At 46.4% G+C, this 23204-nt stretch overlaps 1 protein-coding gene across 5 annotated transcripts in view; it reads left to right on the forward strand.

Moving 5' to 3' along the window:
• SLC25A22 (solute carrier family 25 member 22) overlaps positions 1 to 23204 on the forward strand; it is a 51289-nt gene that overhangs the window by 20203 nt on the left and 7882 nt on the right. For 4 of the 5 annotated variants that reach the window (XM_014252157.2, XM_005522371.3, XM_014252159.2 and 1 more), the window contains 4 exons: positions 2890 to 2996; positions 7079 to 7204; positions 10358 to 10413; positions 16102 to 16192. In XM_014252157.2, the coding sequence (XP_014107632.1) occupies positions 2977 to 2996; positions 7079 to 7204; positions 10358 to 10413; positions 16102 to 16192 (293 nt within the window). In that variant the 5' untranslated portion in view covers positions 2890 to 2976. Of the gene's footprint in view, positions 1 to 960; positions 980 to 2889; positions 2997 to 7078; positions 7205 to 10357; positions 10414 to 16101; positions 16193 to 23204 lie in introns of those variants that run through there. The other variant, XM_088057543.1, reaches the window with a different exon arrangement.

The raw sequence follows: 23204 nt of genomic DNA on the forward strand, positions 1-23204 counted from the left end.
TCCTAGGAAGATGCAAACCCTGCTCCCTGACACTTCTCCCACAGGAAGCCTTGGAGCTACACCCTGCTTGGCTGCAGATGCTTGCTTGCTTTTATGTGTGATTTTTGGCTCCTGAGAGCACTGTGTTCCTGGGAAGATATACTTAGGTCTTTATTTAATCTCTTTATTTTCTAGGTTAAATGTATAAGGTTGTTCTGGATTTGTTTTTTAAGTGTTCTACAAAATTCCCAGCCCATTTTTCCCCCCTCTTAGACTGCAGAATGGTAGCAGTTATTTTCCTGCCCTGGGAGCAACTGAGGTCTGACTCAGCTCAGAAACTCCCTGGCCAGACCACTGGAGGCTTCATCGTTCACCGTCTTTCAAGGGACTCAGGGAGTTCTGTAGATTACAACAAAGTGGTCAGAGCTTGGGGTGACTTAGGGTTTGTTTTGCAAATGATCATTCGTTGGAGCTCTGTTTAAACAAACAGAGCTCAAATAAACTTTCCACTTCATTGCATTAAAATCCCTTAATTCATTAAAATCCCCTGGCCACAGACATTCAGGCCTCTTCTGTGCCAGGTGCTGTTTAAACAGTTATCAAGTGCTGGTGTCTGCTGTAAAATGATCACATTGTTCGCTTCCCGTCACCCGTCCGCAAGTTGAGTGGCTTTTGTTAGGGGAGATGATACTAGTCCTGGTATTTGCTGGCTGTAAAGCCAGCACCAAGGAAACCTGTAACTTTGCCCAGTTTAAAACCCAGGAAGGTTGTTTTTACCTTGTCTTGCTGTGCAGCTGCAGCAGGAGTATCTGTTCCCTGGTGGAAAGCAGCAGCAGTTTTCCAGCTGGATCAGACAGCTGCAGGAGGACTCTGTAATTACCGGGCAGGTGGTGAGCTGAAGCCAAAAGTCAAAAGGAAAAAAGGCCAGGGAGAACTAAACTCAACTGTCCCAAGTCCGTCTTGGTGCAGAGGGACTCCATTGCCCTACTTGTGTCAGCAGGTAAGAAACAGCCCTGTATTTGTGCATCTGTCTCAGTCTCTCTTGACTGTCTCTCAGACTCTTTTGACTGCCTGACTGTGGTGAATATTGGCAGCCTTGCTATCTTTTCTTGCTTTTGCCCTTTTTGGTGGATGCCTGTCCTCCTGAATGCTCCTCTGCATGGAAGGGTGCAGCAGAGGCAACAAGGGGGGCATTTTGCCAGAGCTTGGAGTAGGCTATCAGGACCACTTGGTGCATGTATTTTGTCAGGCCTGTCTCAATAAACACAAGTTTATTGAGGGTGTAGACATTGTCAAGTGAGTTCTCATTATTCACAGCTTGTTTATGACAGTTACAGGCTTTCAGCTGCTGGTCTTCCTGTATTTTTATATTTTTGTCTTATTCTGGTTAATTTGATAAAAAATTAGATTAACCTAAACCAAGCTGCTCTTGTGGATATGCATATGAAAGCACATGTAATGAAGGGTGTAAGTGATTTTCACTTGGAAAGTGCAGACTTAGCTGACCTGGAGCTTTTTCCAGTCTGCAGCTGCAGATCAGTTGAGATCAGGTAAACTGTCTGAAGAGAGGTCACAGAAGGTATAACAGCATTGTGCAGTGAGTGAGGTTGGCATGCTCTGTTTTGAGGAGAAGTGCCTTTCCTTAGGGAGCTCCGTGTGCTGTTCTCTCACAGCTTCAGTCAAGTGTGGGGCTGCAGAAAAGGCAGTTTCAGTCTCATGTTGTCCAAGAGTGGGACTGTACAAATGGTTTCATGCTGTCCTATCCTTGGCACTTGATCTAACAGGAAGGGGACCTAAATTCCTTCTCATACCTGTTTTTGCACCATCACTAGCTGTTCACACTTTCAGGGACTTTTTATTCTCAGGAATGCACTGAGAGCCAGAGGTATCTCCAGAGCAGAAGTGTCAGCCCGTAAGCCACTCTGTTGGATGTGAGATTCTTTGTGGCTTAGGAAATCTGCAGTAGAAGAGCAAATTTCATTCTAGAGGCAAAGGGCAAAGGTACCTCCTTTGCTTCTGGCTCAACATCCAGGTGGCAGGTGAAAGGGAAGAGAGAGGAAGTTGGCTGAATACTGCTGAGACACCTGCAGAAAGCACAGGGCATCTGATTCCCAGGCTGGAGATGAGGAGATGAAGGCATCTTCAGAAAGCTGAAAGCTGTGGCCACTTCTAAAATTTTCTCTGGTGTCCAGATTTCTTTGTGTGGTGACTTTCAACAGCTCTCATTAAACAGTAACAATTAAGAGTCTTAGAGAGAACTGGTTCCTGCAGTCTGGCACTGAGCTGAAAGGAGTGGTCCAAAGGGCAAAGTGGCATCAGTAGCTTGGGGAGGGAGAGGCATTGCTTAAAAGACAATTTTGGCACAAGGCTGAACACGGGCTGTTCGTTGAAGCTCAGAAAAAGGGGAAGGATAGAAACCTCTGGAAGAGCAGTTTTTTGAAGGCTGTCCTTTGGACACAGCATGTATGTGTTGAAGGGAAGTGCTGAAAGAGTCTTGTGATGACTCTTGACTATCTTGGGCTGGCTGAGTGGACACGCAGAGGGTTGGGGATGTACATGGTATGGTGTGAAATGCTCTCTGAAGTTCAAGAGAAGTGGCAGACACGGCTGTCCTGGCTGCTGGGCAGAGCTTGTGCCCTGCCTGGCTGCTCTCCTTCCTCACATGCTGCTAGAACCTGATGACCCTGGCAACTCGTCCCTCCATATGTCCTTGTATATTTATATTTACACACATACATTTATAAGGCTCCCTCTGGAGCTCAGTCTCCTCTTTGAGGAGATCAGGTGCTCCCTTAAGTCACTTGTGCCTCGGCTGTCCTAACCCTACAGCCTACCTTCCAATTAGCCCCTGAGCTTTAAGAAGAGTGTGTCTCAACTTTGTGTTCTTGGTGTCTTTCTGTCCCTTCCCAGGAAGAAACTGAAGTGAGAAATAAGTGACTGAAAAAGAACAATTCGAAGGAACAGATTCATTTCTTAACAAGATCAAGTTTGAATTAAATGGCTGATAAACAGATCAGGTAACTTTTAATTTTTTTTTTTAATTATGCTTTAGGTTTTTATTTAAAATCTTTCAAACTTATTTACATTTGGGATCCAGGAGGTTGGAGGAAATCACTTGACCCATCTCTTCTGGCCTTAAACAGTTCTGATTATTTCTCTTCTCCTTTCTTAATTTTGCTTTTTTTTGAACCTTCTCTTATTTTCTGTGTCTGCCATGTTGTCAAATCTCTGCTTTCTTCAGTTCTTTTTTCTCATTGCCTTTTTCTTTCTACCCTCTGCTTTCTACCCTGCATGAGTCTGCTTCTTTTTGTTTCTTCTTCCAAAGGTCACCCTGACCTGCTGACTTCAGCTGCTGGCATCAAGAGAGCAAAGCCAGGTCCTTGACCAGCCAAGGATGCAGTACTTGTAATGACAAAGTCCATGTAGCCTTGTGCTGCCTTGTGCCCTTACTCTTCAGACAGTCAAGGCTTGAGTGATAGCAGGAACACGAAGCACCACCGATGATTACTGACACTTATGTGAACAGTGGAAACTTAATAGCACTGGTTCTGGCAAAGGCTGGATTTGAGTCTTCTGTGGGAATGAACTGGGATGCATTTCCTAGAAAGACACAGTTGTACCCTTTGCTTCCTAAGAGCTCTGTGAGGTGGATCTGCACAGTCCTCCATGTGGTTTTAACTTTTTGCTGCTTGTGAAGTTGCCCCGGCTAAGTGACTCCTACATGCTGTGGGATTCCTATGTGGTTTTTCATGTTGCTTTTCTAACATTATCTTTTCCAGGGTACCGGTTCAGGACAGGTGGGGTGAGTGAGTGAATGAAATTTGGTGACAGAGAGACAGGACTTGGCAGTGCCTGAATGCTGGAGGCAACAGGTCTGCCCCTTCTTAGCATTTGCCATGATTAGGATATCTTCCTGTACGCCTGTTGTCTGCAAATGTAAACAGTCCTGAGCTGTGCTGATAAAAATACAGTATTGTGGAGTGTTTGTGTGCCTAGATTTGGCCATCATCCGCTACCAAATTTGGAGAGCACTTGGAACTCTCCCAACACACTCATGAAGGGCATGCTGAGATTCACCTCCATGGAGCCTGACAGGTCTGTATTGCTGATAACCTCAGCAAAAGTAAAAGGATCAGATGTCTGTGACTGTTTGAAGCTTGGTATTTTGAAGGAAGAGGAAACATGTCCTACAAGAGGAGATGTGTCCAAAAAGATGTGCTCTGGCTCCTCCAGTGTGCTCTTGGCAGTGTGAGCAGGGGCTTGCTGGCTACAGGGACTAGTTAAAAGGGCTGAGTAGGAGTACTAGAAGAGGAGAACTGGGATACCTTTGTATCCCCTCTTGTATTAAACTAAGCAAATGGCTTCATTTGCATGCTGGCCTGCGTTGTTGCTGTTTCACTAAGCCCTGCACACGTAGGTAGTGAGAGGCAGTAGCTGTGCAGAAGCTAAATAGGACAGAGAGACCAGGCACAGTGGATTCTTATCCCTTGAGAGAGCAGAGAGTACTGATACGTGAAGTGGGATGACTCAGTCACAGGGGAAAAAGCTTTTGATTCAGGTAGAATGGTTTTTGTCTCATGTTCTTCTCAGTGCCTCAAATCCCTCACCTCTTCTGCTTTGGTCATCTCTCCAGTCGATGGGACCACGTGTCTACAGTGGTCACAGGCAGCCAAGCCAAGGAAATTTGTTTCTGTCACCCCTTAGTAGAACAAGATTGATAGCAAAAGACTAAAATCAACACCAGTGGTTTGCTGCAAGGTGACATCAAGGGCACTGCATTTTCTGCAGCAGTGCATGTAGAACTTAATTGGTGTCTTGCTGGATACTGCCCTGTAGTCCATCCATACTAGTTTTCCCCTGCAGTGTTCATGGGGAAATCTGGATGGGTAGATTCAGGTGGGATGGGAGTATTCAGCAAGAGTTTCTCTTCCACAGGAAGAGGCTGTCTGCAGCCTCAAATTTTTGGCTTGCCCAGGCACATCAGACCATTCCCCTTTACTGCTGGGGTCTGGGCTGAAATTGGGGAATCTCATGCACTTAACAGTAGCAGCAGTCAGGACCTTTGTGTCTGTGTCTCAGTCCAACCTGATATAAGCCCTGTGATGATTTCACTATTGGAACAGGTTGAGAAAGACAAGTGTTTGCCTGTCCCAGGTGTTTCAGGGACTCTTAGAGAAGCGATGACAGTGCTGAGGCTGGAAGGGGCGCTGGTTGTGCTGCAATCTGTGACCTGCCAACAGTGACTTCAGAGCTGAATTTGGGGAGGTTAAGGTGAATCTGTCTTCAGACACCTTCCTTCTCCATGGTGTCTCCATCTTGGCAGACTTTTATCTGGTCTCTAACCTCCTCCTTCAGTGTGACCAGGTTAAATAATGAGAGCATAATGATATGAAGCTTACTGTTCGAAATTTTCCCATGTCCTGAGAACAAGCTGAGTGTACGAGTTTGCAGGCAAATCTATTCCATTCTCAGACTGTGGCACAAAGATCCCTGAGGCAAGAGTCTGGAGCTTTTGAGGTCTGAAAGCCTGGCTCTGCACTGAGCTTGTGTACTGATTTAGGCCTGCCTTTCTGAAGTACTGTGCTGATTTAATCTCAGTCAGCACTGTCTAGTTTGGAGCTGTAGGCTGAGCTCAGATCTGTGTGCCTGTCCTTGGCACCTCTTCTTCCAGCTGTGCCAGTCCTGGGGCTGTGTGTTATATCAGGCAGATGTTGAGGAGGAAGGAGCTTTGGGTGCAGGACAGCAAAGGCTGAAAGGAGTGTCACTATGTCAGTCCCGAGATGTCAAGATCATACTTAGCATTTGTGGACAAAGTCTTTTATATTTTTTCCATCCCTCATTTGTCTGCTTCCCTCAGGAGCCCTTCAAGTTGAAACTTTGAATCTCCATATCCTGCCTTTCCCTCAGGCATGGCTGCTTATTGATCCTCTCTGCCATTTCTTCTTGATGCAGAGTGATCTGGAGTGCTCTTGGGGGGAAGATGTTTGCAGGGCTTCACCCCACCATGCCTCAGCCAGCCTCAGCACTGCTGGTTCCACATGCAGTCTGTCCCCCCATCCAGAGCAGCAAGTCACTGTCATGAAAGGCAGTGTGCCGGTTCCCTCGGTGGGAGGATAGGTCTTGCAGGCTCACCCAGCTGCAGTCTAGGACTGCTGTCAGCCACCAGTTTAATATCTGACACATCCTGTGTTCAGGGAGCCATATCCTGTGCTTTATTGGAGGGAGCTGACTCAAACAGGCTTTCTTTGTCTCTGTGCGCTGTGGTTTATTGAGCATGTAAGTGCAGGACGTTTTTCTTAATTGAATTTGCTGGGAACCGATGTTTAGCTGATGTGGCTTTCACTCAGTGCCACTTGCAAGAATTCTCTGTGGGAACACAAGGGAAAGTGGAAGAAGCCCCGTGCTGCGGAAGCACGTGCAGCGAGCCAGGTTTTGATTTCCCCCAGAGGTATGAGCTCATGTCTCCGCATCTGCGGCCGTGCGGGCTGCCGGCCCGGTGGTTTCGCCAGGCTGCTGCTTTGTGTGTGTTCCCCTGGCCCTGGGCGGTGGGTCTGGAAGCAGTTTCCCGTGGCTGCAGCCATCTGCTCTGTGGCTGCCAGCTGGGTGCTTCTGCTGGGCCCATTCCCACATGATGGTAGCAGCTGATGTGTCACGAACCTCTCATTAGCTGCAGATCTGATTGTGGTGCAGGAAAGCGTTTGTCAGTAAACCTGCTGGCTCGGATGCCATCGGGCCCTAACTGAAGTCTGTCCATGTGGTACATGGTCCAGCACTCAGTCTTTTCTCCTCTAGGCACAGCAGAAATCCCTGGGTCCTGGGCAACAGAATTTTTCCTGCTCCTAGTAATGTGTGGGTTAGGTGTTTGGCTCCACTCCACTTATCAGTGGTTTGTCCTGATGGTATGTGCTGCTTTCTCTGTCTCCCCATATACACAGCAGGAACCAAGCTTTGCTTTGTAGAAGAGCTACCTTTGTGTTGGGGGGCACAGCCTTGTCTCACAGCGATGCATTGACTCTGCTCATGCAAAAGAGCTCTTTCTTCTTTCCCTTCTCTTTTATTACCCAATGCTAAGACATCTGTTTCTCTCATCCCCTTACAGTTTACCTGCCAAGCTGATCAATGGAGGGATAGCTGGGCTGATCGGGGTCACCTGTGTATTTCCCATTGACCTGGCAAAAACTCGCCTGCAGAACCAGCAGAATGGCCAACGGATGTACACCAGCCTGTGAGTACTGCCCACATGGGCACCATCCCTCAGGGCTTTCCATAGGGAGTCCTTCCACTTTGATACCTCTTTCAGGTGAGCTCAGCATCTCTAGGAACTGGGCTATCCTCAGGAAAGCCCGGGACAGTCTGGAGCCAAGCTGTGCTAGAGCAGATAAAGCAAATAGAGCAGCTGTTGAGGCTGCTGAGCCAAGCAGAGGAGTTCTCTGCAGAGGCCACATCTGTTTGCATCCCTTGCTTGGGAGCAGTGCATTCACTGTTGCCAGGGCTCAGAACCAAAGCACAAGGAATCCTGATCACCTGATCCCAAACACAAGTCTCCTGAGCTAGTCAGGTGCCTGAGGGAATTTCAGCCTCTGCTCTGTTTCCATTTCTGATATTGGAGATCCTTCCTTTACTGTATAAGTTTTAAAAAGAGGAAGGAGTCACTCATTCCCAGTCTAGAGCATCGTATGTGGACCTTTTGAAGGATCACAGGTTGATATATGCTGTAGTTACACCAGCAGTCCTGTGTCCAGAAAAACCCCAGGTACTGCAGGTTGTAGGAAAAGAAGGCGTGAGTGTATCCAGCCCACCAAATTCACCTGGAGTTTGTGTTGGATGCTTAGGGCTGTGTATCTGCTTTGGGAATGTGTACCACCCTCAGCACAAGATGCTTTATCCTGGGAACCAGAGACAGGCCTTAGTTTTCCAAAAGAATTCATGGTGTTTAGGGGGAAAAGGGACTGGGACTGGTGAGGTATGTCCTGTCCTCCTACCACTTTGGTTAGAACTAGTGTAACCTGATTCCTGCTCCTCCACACCATCTTTCCCTCTTTCCTGCCCAGAAAAATTTGAGGCAGAGGGGGAATAGGAAGGAAATTCTCTCTGTGCTGATATCTTCAGTCTCTGTGCCTTCTTGCTCTACCTGATGACATGAGCTCAGGCTGTAGGCTCTGGTGCTTCCCTTGACGGTTCCCTTGCACTCTGCTCCTTGCACTGTCAGTGTGCCCTGGTTTGTTGGCAGGATGTGACCGCCCATTTTGCTTTGCCTCCCCTTTTGTTGTGTCCTGTTCCTGCAGTAGACTGCATCACCTCCCTGAGGATCACTTATCCTCCTGACCTGGCATGTGACAGCAACAGGAGTTTGGGCAGGTTGAAGAACTTGTAGGTACCCCTTGGAACTGCATGCCAGGATATCTCATGCCTGGAAGAGAGCTCTGTAGGAGAGAGGCTTTTGACCTCCAGCAGTCAAGTCCATAGCCAGGAATTTCTGTAAGATGAGGGGCTGTTAAGGAATACATAAGATTTTCATTGTGTACTTGAACTGGCTGCGTCTGAGAAAGGGAAGGGCTGAGCTTTCCTAAGAAAGCTTCCCCTGTTACGGGGGCTTATTTTTCTGGAAATGCTGTATGCCCATCAATACTGGATTTCCTGATTACACCAATTACCTGGTATCTGCTGAACACCCAGGAAGGCAGCAAGTTCCTTTAAAATGTTAGCTCTGTTACTTTAAGATAGTATGCCTTACTTCTTGAGCTTGGCTCAAGAGATCTTTCACTTGAAAAAGACAAAGACACTGGAGGACTTCTGAGGGCTGGAGAGAGCTTGACTTTTGGACTGTGCTGTCCCAGGTATGTTATGTATAATTTTAGTTGGCTGTTGGCTCCCTTTTTCCAGAGAGAGAAGAAAGCTGGATGTGGCCTTGGCTGCATCTCATTCTGCTGCAGCTTGAGGGGCTTTAAGTGACATGCAAGCTGTATCCCGATGCAGCAGGGCTGTATGAATATGGTGGGGAGCAGCTCTTCTCACTCCTTTCCCTGCTGCAGCTTGTTCAAAGCAGCATCACTGGCTCAGGGAAAATGTGTTGCCTCCAGCACTGCAGTGTGAGAACTTGATGAGAGGGGTAGGAGAAAGACGCACTGAGATTTTGGAGGCTTGCAGATGTGTTGGAGGGGCTGCTCGGAAGAAGGAAATGAGTATGTTGCAAGTTGCAGGGCTTGGGTGGAGTGTGTGAAAAATGAGATGCCAAAGTATTCAGGGAGTCCCGGCAGAGAGGGGAAACTCATTGCCATGACTGGCAGCAATGCAGGATGAGCTCTTCACAAATAACCCAGGCAGGGCCATAAAGCCCTCAAGGGAGCTGTTATTTCCTTCTCTTCCACCTCAGCACTACTCCAGAGCTGAGAATAAGTTTACTCCTTGTGTTGCCAAATGTCTTAAAAATGTATTCATGTTTTCATCAGCCACACTTCTCTTATTACTGCTTAAAAGAGCCTTTTGCTCCTTAAATTATGTACACATACATGCATGTGCACCTCTCCCTTCCCCTATGGCAACAGCAAGTACCTTTCTCTTCCCAAGGACCCTAAAGCCACTTTCAGCCAGCATCTAGGTATCATGTAGCTGTGGTCCAGAGAGGGGAGCTCTGCCTGGGAATCTGTGCAGCCTTCCTGAACCACGCCTTTGGATTTGCTAGGTGTGTGTGTCTGTGCCTTCAAAAGTCTTTGAGCTATTCCAGTGCTCTGCAGGGTTTTCCCATTGGTAGTAAATGTGTTTGCAATGAGGAAGGTGACAGTTTTCCCCTTAGAGCACGGTACCCTGCCGTGCTCTCCTCAGGGTAAGAGCCTGAGTGCTTGCTGCCTGCTGTGGGACTTGATGTGTTAAAAGTGCGTGCTTTAATCTGCGTGGGAGGCCACAGATGACTGAGTGTTCAGGTCATCTTGTGTTTGTGTGCCTTGTGTTAAATTTCATGGAGTAAGTCAAACAAGTCAGCTTGGGGGGAGTTTTGGCCCCCCTTATTTCCTCTCCAGAGCTGGATTTAAAAATGTGTACATGAGGATCTGCTTGTTAGAACATCTCATGTGCTAACATGTGCCACAGGGGCCCTGGATGAACAGCCCTTGCAGTGACACTTTCCCCTTTTGTGTTTCTGTAAAGCAGACAGTGTGTGCAGGGTGAGCCAGGGGTTTCAAAGCCCCTGTGAATTAGGGGTTGAGATTGGTCTCCGGCCTCAACAACAGCACATTCAGAGACTGACGCAGTTCCCATCTCAGCTGGGGGTTTTGCTGACAGAATGTAAATAGAAACCACTCCAAGAAATTTGCTTTGTTTTTTTTCTGTGCTCACCCACCTTTGAGGTCCTGTGGTTAATCTCCCTCTGTTCTGTTTGCAGGTCTGACTGCCTCATTAAAACAATTCGGTCGGAAGGCTACTTTGGCATGTACAGAGGTAAGTACAGCTGACTCAGGCACAGCACAGCTTTTGCGTTGGAAGCACTGGTGCATAAGTAGGAGGAAAAGCTCTGTTCTCTGGCACATAAAGCAGTAACCTGGCAGTATCCTAGGAGGTTGAACAGTGCAGGTGTTTCTGAAAATAAACTCCTCCATGCAGGTGTCTATTCAGATATCTACCACTGAAGATTTGTGTCCTCCTCATGAGTGTTTTGCTGTTAAACCTTACCCACTTAGTGAAGTTCATCTTTACCAGTAGTTTAAGTGAAGCTGCTGGACTTTGTTTCACGACTGTCTGTTATGTTTCTCACTTTGAGTGTGGTAACTTTTGACAGGGCCAGTAGCAAACCAACTCTTGAAGTTCTGTGGTTAATGATAGAATTTTTATCAAAGCCCTCCACCAGCATGGTCAGGCCTGCTGTCTCAAGCATGCCCAAGTGCCTTGTTCAAGCATTCAGACAAACTGCAGTTTAAAAAAAAAACATTAAAAATAACCTGCCCTCCAAAAAAACTCCCTTGGGATGTAAGAAAATCAGAGGTTGGCTCAGGGTGGAGCTTCAGCTGTTTGTTGTGTGCTGACCAGCTAGAAATCTCTTGGCTCCTTGGCTCAGGCTGTCTGTTATAGCAGTGAGTTCCTCAGCTGACATTGTACCTTTTTAACTTTTCTAGTTTAAACACAAAATCCCTGTAAGTTTTTTAAGATTTTGAGGAGAGGAGACCAGCAGGCCAAATCCTGACTTTACTTGTAGCAGAAGAAAATGTGGAATACCTTCTTGGCTTGCAGCACAGTCCAGCTGGCTTCATTGACACTGAGCTCTGGTTCATTTTGTGTCCTGATAGTCACTTGCCTGCATATGCAGTTTTATCTGGGGTGCTCAGATCGCATTCTTGGTGGCACTCAGTCACCGATAAAGCCTGATTAAAGTTACGCTACTAAGTTGACTCCTTGCTCTTTGTTTTTTCAAGCAGAAGTCCGGAGATGCTGGTGCCTTGCTCTTGACATGTGTAGTTTTCTCTTGCTGCTTCTTCCCTGCTCCTAAGGAAACACAGGCATTGTGGCTGGCCAGCCCGGGAACAGGCACTGGATATTCAGGCAGCGTCACTTGCCCAGCTTCCTGGTGGGCGTTTCAGGGGAGTGTGGTGGATGGCAGGGATGGATTGGCTGCTTTGCATCAGCTTTCCTGGGAGCAGGCAACAAGACAAATAACCTCAAGGAACCCTGGCAAGCTCCGTCTTCGATGCTAGCAGTGACGTGTTCCCCTTTGATTTTTTCCAGAAGTTGGCTGCTTCTCTGTTCCTAGCGAGGAGTTTGAGCTTGTGTTAACTTTGGCTGTAAATGTGCAATGGCAGGCTTTGTGCTTGGTGGGAGGCAGAAGGAAGAAGCTGTTTCGGGAAACTTACAGGGGAGACTGTAGGACCAAGAGTTTTTGTGAGAATCAGGAAGCTGTCTTTTGGGAAGACAGCTTAGTCCTTTAAGGCATAGAGTGGTAGAGAGGATGTGGATCTCCAGGCCACTTGTCGTCCCCCAGCAGAAGAATGCAGAGGGTTTTGCATACCTCTTTCTTTTCCCAGTGTTTCCCAAGTCTGGTCAGCTTGGTCCATGTCCCTAACTCTGTTCAGGGTGCTGATAGTTGCTTGAAATGACTTCTGACTATAAATAGGGAGTTGGATTGGAGAGGCCTTTCTTGAATAGCTCTAGCTCCTTCCAGAAAATTATAGAGATTTCAGCATGGCCAGGGTGCAAATGTGAGTATTCCCAAAAGCAACAATACTGGTCTCTGTGCCTCAGTTCTGTGAGCTGACATGAGTAGCCTTTCCCTCCCTCTCAAGGAGAGGGTTGGTGGGTAAAATACATCCAAGGACCATGAAGATTGTGTGAGTACTTTTCTGTAAAGAAGGTAAAGAGATGTCTGAGCCTTGCAGACAGAGAAAGATGGAAATCAGGTGGTGGGATTTGTTCCTGCTCCCTCCAGCTGTCCTAGTTCCCCAGCAGAATTTGCTGCATGACTCACAAGCTCTTATTTGCAGTCTTTAAGCTGAAATTGGGAGGATTATATGTTAATGTGCTAAAGTAGCAGCTGCTGCTCCCCATGGAGGAGTCACAAGCATGTCAGTTGTCCCTGCAGATCCTTTGGCCTCTGTCAGAGGACAGAAAAGGGTCTGTTTGGGCACAGCCATTCCTGCTGTGTGACTTCAGGGCTCCTTCATGTGTGAGTCAAATCTCAGTGCACACAGGAGAGTGGCTTGTGCTTGTGGGATGCTTTTCTGCAAATCACCTCTTAAGGTGTTTGTGTGGGCAAAAAGTCTTTGCTTTGTATGAGTATCCCATAGCAAATTGTGTGATGTATAAGGCAATCCCAACATTTCTCTGAAGTTCTTTCCCAAAAAAAGTGACAGAACGCACCAAAAGTTACAGGGATTCTTGGATTTGTTTGGGGCAGGAAGAAGAGGAGTTCATTCCCTCATGTTTTGTCCCGTAACAGCTGTATAGCAGCAATGCCTCGAAGCTGGATGGTGCTGTCTGGCCCTGTCTGTGCTCAAGGAATTGATGGTGTGCAGCCTTAAAACATGACACCAAGTGAATGAATCCATAGTGCCTGGGGGCTCCTGGTCCCCATGGACATCAGAGATGCTCTTTCAACTTCCTACTGCAGTCCAGCCAGAAGCTACCTAAAGATGCCAGAACATGTTCTGAGCAATCCCAGTGCTGTTTGCAGACCAAGTGTTTAGCCAAGCTGGCAGGAACCAAAGGCTCAGATCAGGCTGAGGAGGTGCCCTTTGCTGTTGGTGATGTTTGGAGGGTAGCTGCACTTCAGCTGCAGTAGTGTGGCAGCCTTCCTTGGCTTCTGCTAATATCTCCCAGTGCTGCACTGGGGATGACTCAATCCTCTGTTATGTAGGTTGCTGGTGATGTATAAGGGCTTCTGTGAGAAATGTGTTTTAATAAAAAACCAAGGCTTGGTGAGAAGAGGGCGCCTACAAGTTTAGTTGGCAAACAACTGGTTTTGCCCCTGGTTGATTTTGTTTGTAGAGTGCTTCCTTACTTCTTTTCAAAAAGCTTTGTTTTTTTTAATGATAGTTATTTATGTTTCCATTCTGTTTGTCCATCTTTGCTTGTGGTACATGTAGCATTGCCTTTAGGCCAAGGTTGACTTTAGATAGGGAAGTAGTCATTGGTGTGGGCAGAATTGAGAAGATTGTACAAAAAGAAGAAGATGCTGTGGAAAGCATACAGCCAGCAGCTGGAGTATCTAATTTCTCTTCCTCCAGCAAATTGAAGCTGTTATGGATTATTCAGGACAGGGATTATCCATTCCCTGCTAAGCAGCTTTACTGAAAATATCAGCGATGTAGGAGAAAACCCAGGTTCATTAACTTCTTTTCCTGTATATTGCGTGTTTTTACCCTCTGCTTTATTTTCAATTGAAGAGAATCTTCTATGAAAGCCTCTTGGTTCCTGAAGGTCAGCATGTGGAGTGAACTTCTTGTGCACCTTTCTTGCTTGGTGGTTTGGAGTTTGTTTGCTGTCTTTCAGTGAACCCTTTGCACTGGTGTTAAGAGTAGCAGGTTTATGCTTTTTTCTTTCTCTTGTTTTTCCAAGGAAAGGGTTATTCATGCTGCGTTTTGGTGTACAAGTGTTATACTTCATAGCCATTGGGAGTGTCATTGAAAGTTGTCTTCAGCTTGGCATTTGAGGAAATACTTTATGGGTGGCCACTTCAACTTAAGAATTAGGCTTTGTGGATTTGCTTTGTAGATCCTGATAAGATTGGCATGAAGAGATGGATGTGGAACGTGAAGGTCATTTCTGTGTGGTTTCTCTTCATGTGCAAGAGCCATGGCAGGGGGACATGATGTATAGGAAGAACATCAAACCGAAGCAGCGCAATCATTGGTGCCCTTAAAAGTTTGCAAAGAATCAGAAGTGTGAGAGGTCTGCCCTGCTCCCTGCTAGTTGATTTGTCTACTGTAAAAGATGATGGCATTTGTTGGGTGTCATCACCAGTGTGGAATTAATGCACTGGCTTGGCTTGCTATGAGGCAGCATTACTCTGTGTTTTTTGCAAAATCTGAACATGGGAGTTGAAAGGGTGGAAGATATGTTGGGGTGCCCGGCCCTGTGCACAAAAGGCTGTCTTTTCTTGCTGCAATTTCCTGAATGGTGGAGCCGTGCCTTCCAAGCAGATGTTGTGGAGTCAAGGATTCCTGTGTCCCGCTCCCCACTGTAGTGGTCGCAGAAGTCCCATTGTGACTTTGCTTCCTAATCTGAGGAGAGTCCATCCCAAGAAACAGAGGATTGAACTCACTTTCTGTGGGTGTGTTTGGCCCTTATAGCTCCTGTCAGCTTGGGTTCAAAGGTCCTGAAAATTAGCACTACCAGGTCTTTGGAGCCTAGTTGGGGGTGCAGGCTTCTCTGGCTGCTTCTCTTTGGAATATGAATCTTTGGGATAAATTGTTTAAATCTCAGAGGCAAGCATGAATGCCTGTATTTGTGTTTGTCCTTACCAAAGGTGTTTTAGGCCATTAACAAGTCTCAAGTGTAGCTCCTTTGGAGGGCTTGGAGCTCAGTACATTTCAGTGCAGGTAGGGAGAGCTTAAGGCTATCCACTGATGGACTTTTTGAGCCGTAGGATTTAAATGGAGGAGAATGTTCTGGAGTGTTAAATCTGATGGTGCAAACTCCACGCTGCTGGGAAGGGACTGGCCCTTCCCTCACCCCATTTACCCCAGGGCAGATTGAAAGCTGTTCCCAGCCACTGTGTTGCACTAATGTTGCACTAATACTGGTGTTCGGGGCCCACAGCAGCCAGCCAGGCCATGCAGGCCTTTCATTGTGACAGGCACAATGCAGGGATTTGCTGTTTGTAGCTCCTGACAAAAGGGCACTCCAGCGGGTGGGGGATGCAGGGAGCCAAGGCTTTTTTACACCCCAGGTCCCCCAGTAAGCCTTGCCATGGAGCGCGGAAGGAATTTCTGTGTGCTGCAGCTTGTGGTGGGCAAAAAGCCACTTCAGCGGTGGCTGTTCTGAGGGTGTCCTAAACCACTACAGGGTGACACCCAGTGGTGATACACAGGGGAAGCCACTTTGCACTAAGGGCTGGTCTAGAGCTGGTTCTGGGCAGATGAGCACGGTGACTTCAGCCAGCCTCCAGATCTTTCAATGACTCTGCCTTTTCTGAGCAGCTTGGTAATCGAGCTGCTCTGGTGTTTTTTGGGGAGGAAGCAGGGAAGGGATCCAGTGAGAAGGCAGGGCAGGGGGTCTTTTGTTTCTCAGTATCACAAAATATTTGCAAAGGAGTTAAAACTGGTTGTTAAACCATCTTGTACTCCTTTTCTGAAGGTTTGATCTTGCATCTTTCTGAATTCATAGGAATGCATCCTTGGATGAGAGATGAGGATGCGTGTATACATGGTGGGAGGTAGTAGTAAAGCTGAAGAAATTACAAAATACATATGGCAAATGGAGCAGAAACACATCTGGGGATGTTTTCACAAATCCAAGGTTTTGGGAGACAGAAATACTGTTTTCAGTGGTGTTTTGTATTTCTAAATCCTTTTGGTGCACTGGGAGCTTTACTTCATTTGTGCTTGGTTTTGTGCTGAAGTTACAACACATTCCTGAAAGACTCAGTTAACAATCCTTTTATTCTCATTATCCAATGTCCTTTCTCTCTTCCTTGTCCAGGGGCTGCAGTGAACTTGACTCTGGTGACACCAGAAAAGGCTATCAAACTGGCAGCCAATGACTTCTTCCGGCATCACCTCTCCAAAGACGGGTGAGTAGGGAATTGACCTTTTGCAGTCAACTTAAAAGACACCGACACTTGGAACATGTCTGGTGAGACATCAGGAAAAGGTGGGCTGGGATAGTGCAATGACTGAAATATGAGTTGACCTTGAACAGCTCAGCTGGTGATTACGTTCAGGCTAAGGATGCAATGTCTAAAATGGGAAGCGTGAAGCATTCCACTGGATGACTGCTCTTTATTCAAGCTTCTAAAAATAGTCCCAGATTTAAGCCAAGGTTAGCAGATCCAGAATGTGTAGTCTAAGTATTTGAGAGGAACCCAGTGTCATTGATCATTGCTCAAACAGCTGCTGGGAGGACTCTTGTCTTCAGCATCTTATTGCATCCGCTTGTGCTCGTCTGGCTCAAAGAGGTATCAAGTCAAGTTCTGTAGACCTCAAACTTAGCACCCCTCTTTTTATTTTGTACCTTGAGAATAGTTTTAGAGAGGTAGTAAATCTGAATTGACTAAGGGCACTGGCAGCAGCTGACCTTCAAATAAATGCTGAAGGAATAAAATTACCTGTTCAGCTTGCAAGTTTGGTTCATGTGAATTAAATGTGTGTAAAAGGCATAAGCTGGAGCAGTTGAGAGGAGCTGGATCCTGAATACTTAATGCTGCTTTCACCAAGATGTTTTCCAAATTGCATGGGAAATAGTTGTGTCTCCTATCAGAGAGAGGCCTTTCCCCAGAGGCAGACAAGGGCATTGTCTCCAGTCCTCAGTGACAGTAGCTAGAATGACAGCCTGCTTGGGATATGATCCCAATAATTCCCATCAACAGTTATGAGGTGGAGCCTCAGTGAAAATGCAAAGCTCCAGCACAATTACTGGGCTTAACTTCCCAAAGCATATCACGTCAGTCTTGGCTGCTGCAGATCAGTGTCTCAGCAACTTCAGTGGAGATTGTGGACTGACACAGATCGAGAATCCATTTTTCCCCTGTACCTTGTCTTTTTTTTCTCTTTTGTTCTCGAGTCCTTTAAAGTAGCAGCTAACATATGTCTGCGTGACTCATCGGCTCACAGCTCTTCGTGATTTTCTGACTCAAGTCTTCAAATAGTCTCTCTTCTGTGCTCTGCTCAGACAGTGGGAGGTAATGATGTCCTGTACCAAGCGGGGAGTCTCATCCCTGCAGCAGACAGCCCAGGACACCTTGGTGTTCTGCAGTAAACACCAGCACAGCTCTTTGCCACCACCTACAAAGTGGGGGCTTAGTAGTTTGTACAGGCCCAACAGGGTGCCAAGCTGCCACACCTTGCACTGCCACTAAGGGAATGGTTCCATGGAAGAAATCAGACTAGCATTGCAACATATTTGGCATTCTGGGAGAGCAGTCACTGCTGTGATGTTTAAGCCATTAAAAAGGGACATGTGTCTGTCAGTCAATGTCCTGCACCATGAAAAGTAAAGGCTTCCTCAGAGGACAAGTGTGTGTGTCTGCCTCCGTGAGGAGTCCAGCTTTGAACAGATCTTTGGGTAAGTGGGATGCAGCTGTTTCCATGAGCAGCTGAGGTTTTCTCTCAGACCTCTTCCAGTTTGACTTTTGGGTCACTGGCTGGTGCACACATGACAGAGATGATGTGCTGCACTTAATTCAGAATAAAAGAGCTAGAGAATTTTTCCAAAAGCAAGGCACCCTGTTCCCCTAAATCTTACATACTGATGGGTCTGGCACTACAGTGATGTAGAGCAGGAGCATGATACCACCCAGCTAGTGGGAGGTTTTTGTGTCTCAACACAGAGAAATTTTAGTTCCTCTAGAGAAAAGAGAGGTTGGGTCACAGGTGACAAGAACTAGGCAGCATGTGGAGTCAGTCACTCATTTATCCGCTGTGGGTGGCTTGAATGAGTGAAATCTGGTCAGCTCTGCTCTTGAGGGTAGCCAGTGTGAGCTGGACAGAGAGGCAGAGGCAGAGCCTTGTTACTACTGTGATAGATGATTTAAGGTGTTTCTACCTAGAAATGTCACCCCAAAATATGATGGAAGAAAAATGCCTTCCAGGTTTGCTGTGGCTGGTATAGGCTTTGAATGTGGGATCTGGCAGTTTTGTCCCTTGACATGTTTCTGTCCCATTCTCCCCAGTTGCCTTAGTAAGATGGGGCAGGATTAACCGTGCTGGAATTTAAAGGTCTCTCCTACCCAGGACCCAACAGGGTGCATACCTGCTAGCACATCACAAGGCTGGGCCACCTATTTCACCAGCCAAAGCCTAGTTATAAACAACAAAATAGCTTGGGGTTAGAAAGGTTAAGCCTGGAGCTGCCTGGCACATGAATGTGGTTTCATTTCTTGGTATGTAATTGCATCAGTCAAGCTGTTACACTGGGCAAAACACAGTGGTGGGGCTAGGATCAGTGTAAGGCTGGATCAGTAAGATCGTGATTGAGCTCCACCAAAGTCCTTTTTGCACAAGCCAGTCTGTCTGCTGTGTGCATTCATAGATGCCGTGCCCTTAGGTCAAGTATCTAAAAGGATGTTCTGACTCAGAGTTGCAGAAGTCTTCCAAACCTGTTTATATTGAATGCCTTTGTGCTAAGCATCTAGCACTTGTCTTGCTTGAAATATGTTGCATGGCATGATAAAATGTGCATTTTCTACCAGTATTTGCTGATGAAAATATGTGGTATTAAAATAGACCTCAGTGTGCAAGAGGAGGAGGCATGTGTGGACCAGAAAGAGTGTGGCAAATCCAGCATGACTCAAAGTAGCCTCAAGTTAAACAACAGCTTTTGGTTTAGATTAATGTATTTATTTTTATCCTTTGAAAAACTTAGTGTTGAAATTGCTTTTAAACTGCTAGGATAAAAAAGTGGCATAAAGCCTATTTTTGAAAGGCCAGACTGGAAACAGCACCTGTGGTGTAGAAAGCTCCTGACTGCAGATTGCTGGAAGAGTATTTTAGGGATGTTATCACTACAGGTTTGTGCTAGACTCCCTTTTCCCTGGCTCTGCTCTTGGACACTGCTTGAGGTAGAGCATTGGGGCAGCAGGTCCTCACAAGGGATCTCCTGCCCTTGTTGGTGCACCTCTCTCCGAGTGTGCAGGTGTGTGTTCCTGCAGCTCTCTCCACCCTGAGACTAACTCAGGGAAGCACTCCTGCCTGTTACCGTGCTTTGTCCCTCCCTTGTGCAGAGAGCGTGTGTGCTTACAGGCTGGGGGACATAATTTCTGCTTACCAGTTTCTATTTCTTTGCCAGTTTCTATTTTCATGTGAAGGCCATTATGACAGCCTACAGCTACAGCATTCTGTTTTCTCAAGAAAGAAAACTGAGTTGGTCCTCCCAACCTGTCCTGGTCATTTAGGAACGAGGGAGGCCTGAGCGAGCTGTGTGAGTGCTGAAAACATGCTTGCTATGCCATGGAGGAGAGGAGGGAGACCAAGATACTGAAGGGCACCCCATGGCCATGATTGAAAAAGGTGATAAGCGTCAAGTGATTTCCTGTGATGATTTTGACCTAAGAGCCTCAGCAGTTGCCAGGGGAAGAAGGTGACCCACAGAAGAGTCTCCAGGCAGGCCTTTGTTCCTGTGTCATTCTGTGGGGAAGAGTTTTCAGGCTGGGGGAAGGCAGAATGTGGAGAGAGGGGAAAGTTTCAGTCTTCAGGCTGCTGGAAACAGATGGGATTTTTTTAACTCTGGCTTTTTGAAGATGCGTGTGTTGAGAGATTCAGTCTCATGGCTGCTGTTAAAGTAGGAGTGGCTTCATTGTCCAGAATGGAGGGTGTGAGGAGTCACCAGGGCTAAGTGAAGCACTTGAGTTTGAAGCTGAGAAGGCAATTTAGACTGATAGTACACCAGCATTTAAAGTACATTATTGATTATTGGTTGCTCACTGTGTGAGGCCTCTTTGATTGATTTAAGTATTGCCTGCTTTTTATATGCTCTTCGAATCTGGGTATTAAACACCTAATAAAATCCGTTCCTTTAAAGTGTCCTACAAGATTTTGTGTTTCTCTCCAAAGTGTGGAGTGCCAGATAGCTGTTTCGTTGGGCATGTGTTTGCCAGGTTTTGTTAATTTTTCAGGTTCTTAGTTAAATATTCTGCCTAGGCTGCAGTCAAAAGTGTCTCATGCCTTCTTACATAAGCAATTTGTTGCTCATAAAAACTTTCCAGCGTCCCTGGATGAGTTTCCTGCTGCTCTTCTCCAAGGTGTTATTCCCTTACTTACCCTGTCCTCTTTAATCTTGACCTTTATTTTGTTTGCTGTTCTGAAGCAAAGGCTGGCAATCTGCTGTCTTAGCAGCTCAGATTCCTAGGAAGACCAGCATGACTGACTTAATTCAGCCTTCGCTGATACTAGCAACTTTTCTTCCATTCTGCTTCCTCCGGTCTTGTATCTTTGCACACAGAAGAGAAATAGCCAGCTGGTAATCCTGGGACAAGCAAGGTACTTTTCCAGTCTTATGCAGATGTGGGGACTGGAGCTTGTTGTCTATTGCCTTCCCAGCTGATGCATCTCCCCAGGGCTCTTTCCTTCATCTGCTCTTCTTTCAGGCTCTTCTAAAATACTTTTATCATGTCTTCTGTGGCATGAGTTTAAGTATCAGTTGCGTATCCTGGGTGATCCTTGAGCTGCTGAACACTCTTAGGCTGTAAAGTGAGGCTCTCAATTTTGGAAGGAGTGCGGCTGCTAGTCCTGGTGGTGTGCTGCTCTATCACTCTGCACACACATTGCTCTTTCTTTGGCACTTGTGTGCCCAGGCAGCCTCTCCTGCAGTTTTCCACTGGATATTCAGCCACTTCTTTAATGTAGGTAGCCCTCATCCAACTCACTGAGACTTGGAAGTGGGGAAATCTCTCCCTTCCCCTTGAGAAGGAGACAGGAGCTGATAATGTCACTGTGCCAATTCAGAACAGCTGCTTAGGGAGAGCTCTTTTATTTAGCACACAGAGGCCAGGCAGTTGCAGTGGGTTGAAGCTGTTAACATCAAAGGTCAGCCAAAAAGTAAACGCACTTTCAACTGTTAATCTGGAGGGAGATAGAGATGTGTTGTTTAATCAGAGAACACACCCACGGGAGCATTGTTCTTGTCATCATTCCAGGCACATGTCTTGGGACAAAATGTGTGTTTGTGTTCAGCATGCTCAGTCGTGTTACCCCGTCCATTGTTCGTTTCCACAAATGTTCACATTGGAGCAAAAGATTTGGAATTTCCTGCCAGGGCAAACCTGATGCAGGTACGGAGTCAGCCTCCTCTTGACTTAGTCCAAACATGCAACAGAGCTCCTACACATACCTGGAATAATGACTTCCAGATCAACATTTAACCTGGCAGTGTTACTTTGAGATGTTCCACATCAGTACTTTATTTGGCTTGTCTGAGGCATTTTTGAGCTGGCAGTAGAAGTGAGAGGGAGCTTCTCAGTTGTGGGAACTGCATTTCCAGCATCATAGCTCCAGCTTTTCTGAAGTGCAGTTGCAGTAGATTGTTGTTCCCCCTTGGAAAATCAGGGGTTGGATTAAAGGGACTGACTGGCAGTTTATGTGCACATCCCCCTGTGTCTGTGGCAGAGAGGGTGCTCTTCTTTGAAGGACAACTCCCGTGTGCTGGTCTTCTAATCCATATCAAAGATCCACTATTTAAATTGTTTGAGAGGAACTGGCTCTGTCTGCTTTGAAACTCCTTGGGAGCTTTCTACAATCTCTTGGACTGACAGACAGAGGGAGAGGTTATTTTATGAGTGAGGAAGGTGATGTCCAAGCTGGGGACAATAGCCTGTTGGGTAGGAAGTAGAAACTGATTGCTTTGTCTGGATGTTTCTTTAGCTCAGAGATTTTCTCTCTGGAAGTGTTGTCATCCTGATTCCAGGATGACTGTTTCTGGTCCCTGCCCAAACACAGTAAATTCCCACATGGCCAAGATTTTTCAGAAACTTGAAAAAATCGTACACTGCTCCCATGTGACATCAATATACCAATGCTGTCAGAGATCCTAACTTTGAACTGATTGCTCCCAAAAAGCCTTCCATAAATCTCTAGTTCCTGCTTTTTGAGTTTTATTTTTCAGCTCTAGTTTGAAACTCTAATTTAAACTCGTTAAATTAATTTAACTCAACCAGGAATCTTGTCCCCTTCCCATTTGACATTTTTGATTTGTCACAAATTAATAGTATGTCAGTAAAAAATGTGGAACAACTGATTTCTGCCAGTGCAGAATTTGAGGCTATTGTGTGTATGTTATATTTAACACTCTCTTGCTGTGATAAAAGATGGTTTCTGCATTTGTAGGACCAGATCTTTGCTGGTGTTGCAGCTTTTGAAGTTAGTTGAGATGTGCCAGTTTTTAAACCACTGAGGATAAGGCCAGTGGTGCCTTAAATATTGAAACCCCTTTATTATCTAGAACAGTTTTCAAGCTCCTTTTATGTACAGACTGCTGAGGTTTTGCAAAGGCAGTTTGACCCCTGTATGGCAACTTTTAAACCTCCTGTCAAAAGATTTGCTTATCTTAAGCTACTTCTTTTCTTGGACTCTCCCCAGTACCCAGGATGTGAAAACCAAAAGCTGAAAGCCCTAGTTCTAGATGCTTTTGATGTACTAGTTTGACATCTCTAAAATACACTCACATGCATAAATCCTTCCTTGGTCATGCTGGCATAGCTCCATGGAGTTCAGTCAAGTCAAGGCTGACTTCAGTTGGCTGGGATAATGGTCCAAGATGAATATGTAGGCCAGATCTTCCTGATCTTTTGAACTGGTTATCAAGGCAGTTGCCCTGGATGAAAGCCAGAAGATATGTACTCCAGGGATGCTCCAGGGCTCTTGCTAAACTGGGAGGTGCTCTGCTGTGCCAGAGAGGAGTTCTGGCAGCCAGCTCCTTTGGGTGGTTTGATTCCTCCCACAGCCAGGCTGGGGATTGTGCAGCCTTGCTGCTGACTGTATTGAGCCACTTAGAGACTGGTGCTGTGCTTCAGGCCAAAAGACACAAGTTGGCCACCTCCAAGAGGCAGTGGCAGTGGGAACCTCTGGATTTGCACATTCTAGTTCCCCCATACC

The sequence above is a fragment of the Pseudopodoces humilis genome, chromosome 7 (assembly GCF_049639895.1).
Source record: "Pseudopodoces humilis isolate 2021_Gansu_Grassland_sample_001 chromosome 7, ASM4963989v1, whole genome shotgun sequence".
Classification (NCBI taxonomy): domain Eukaryota; kingdom Metazoa; phylum Chordata; class Aves; order Passeriformes; family Paridae; genus Pseudopodoces; species Pseudopodoces humilis.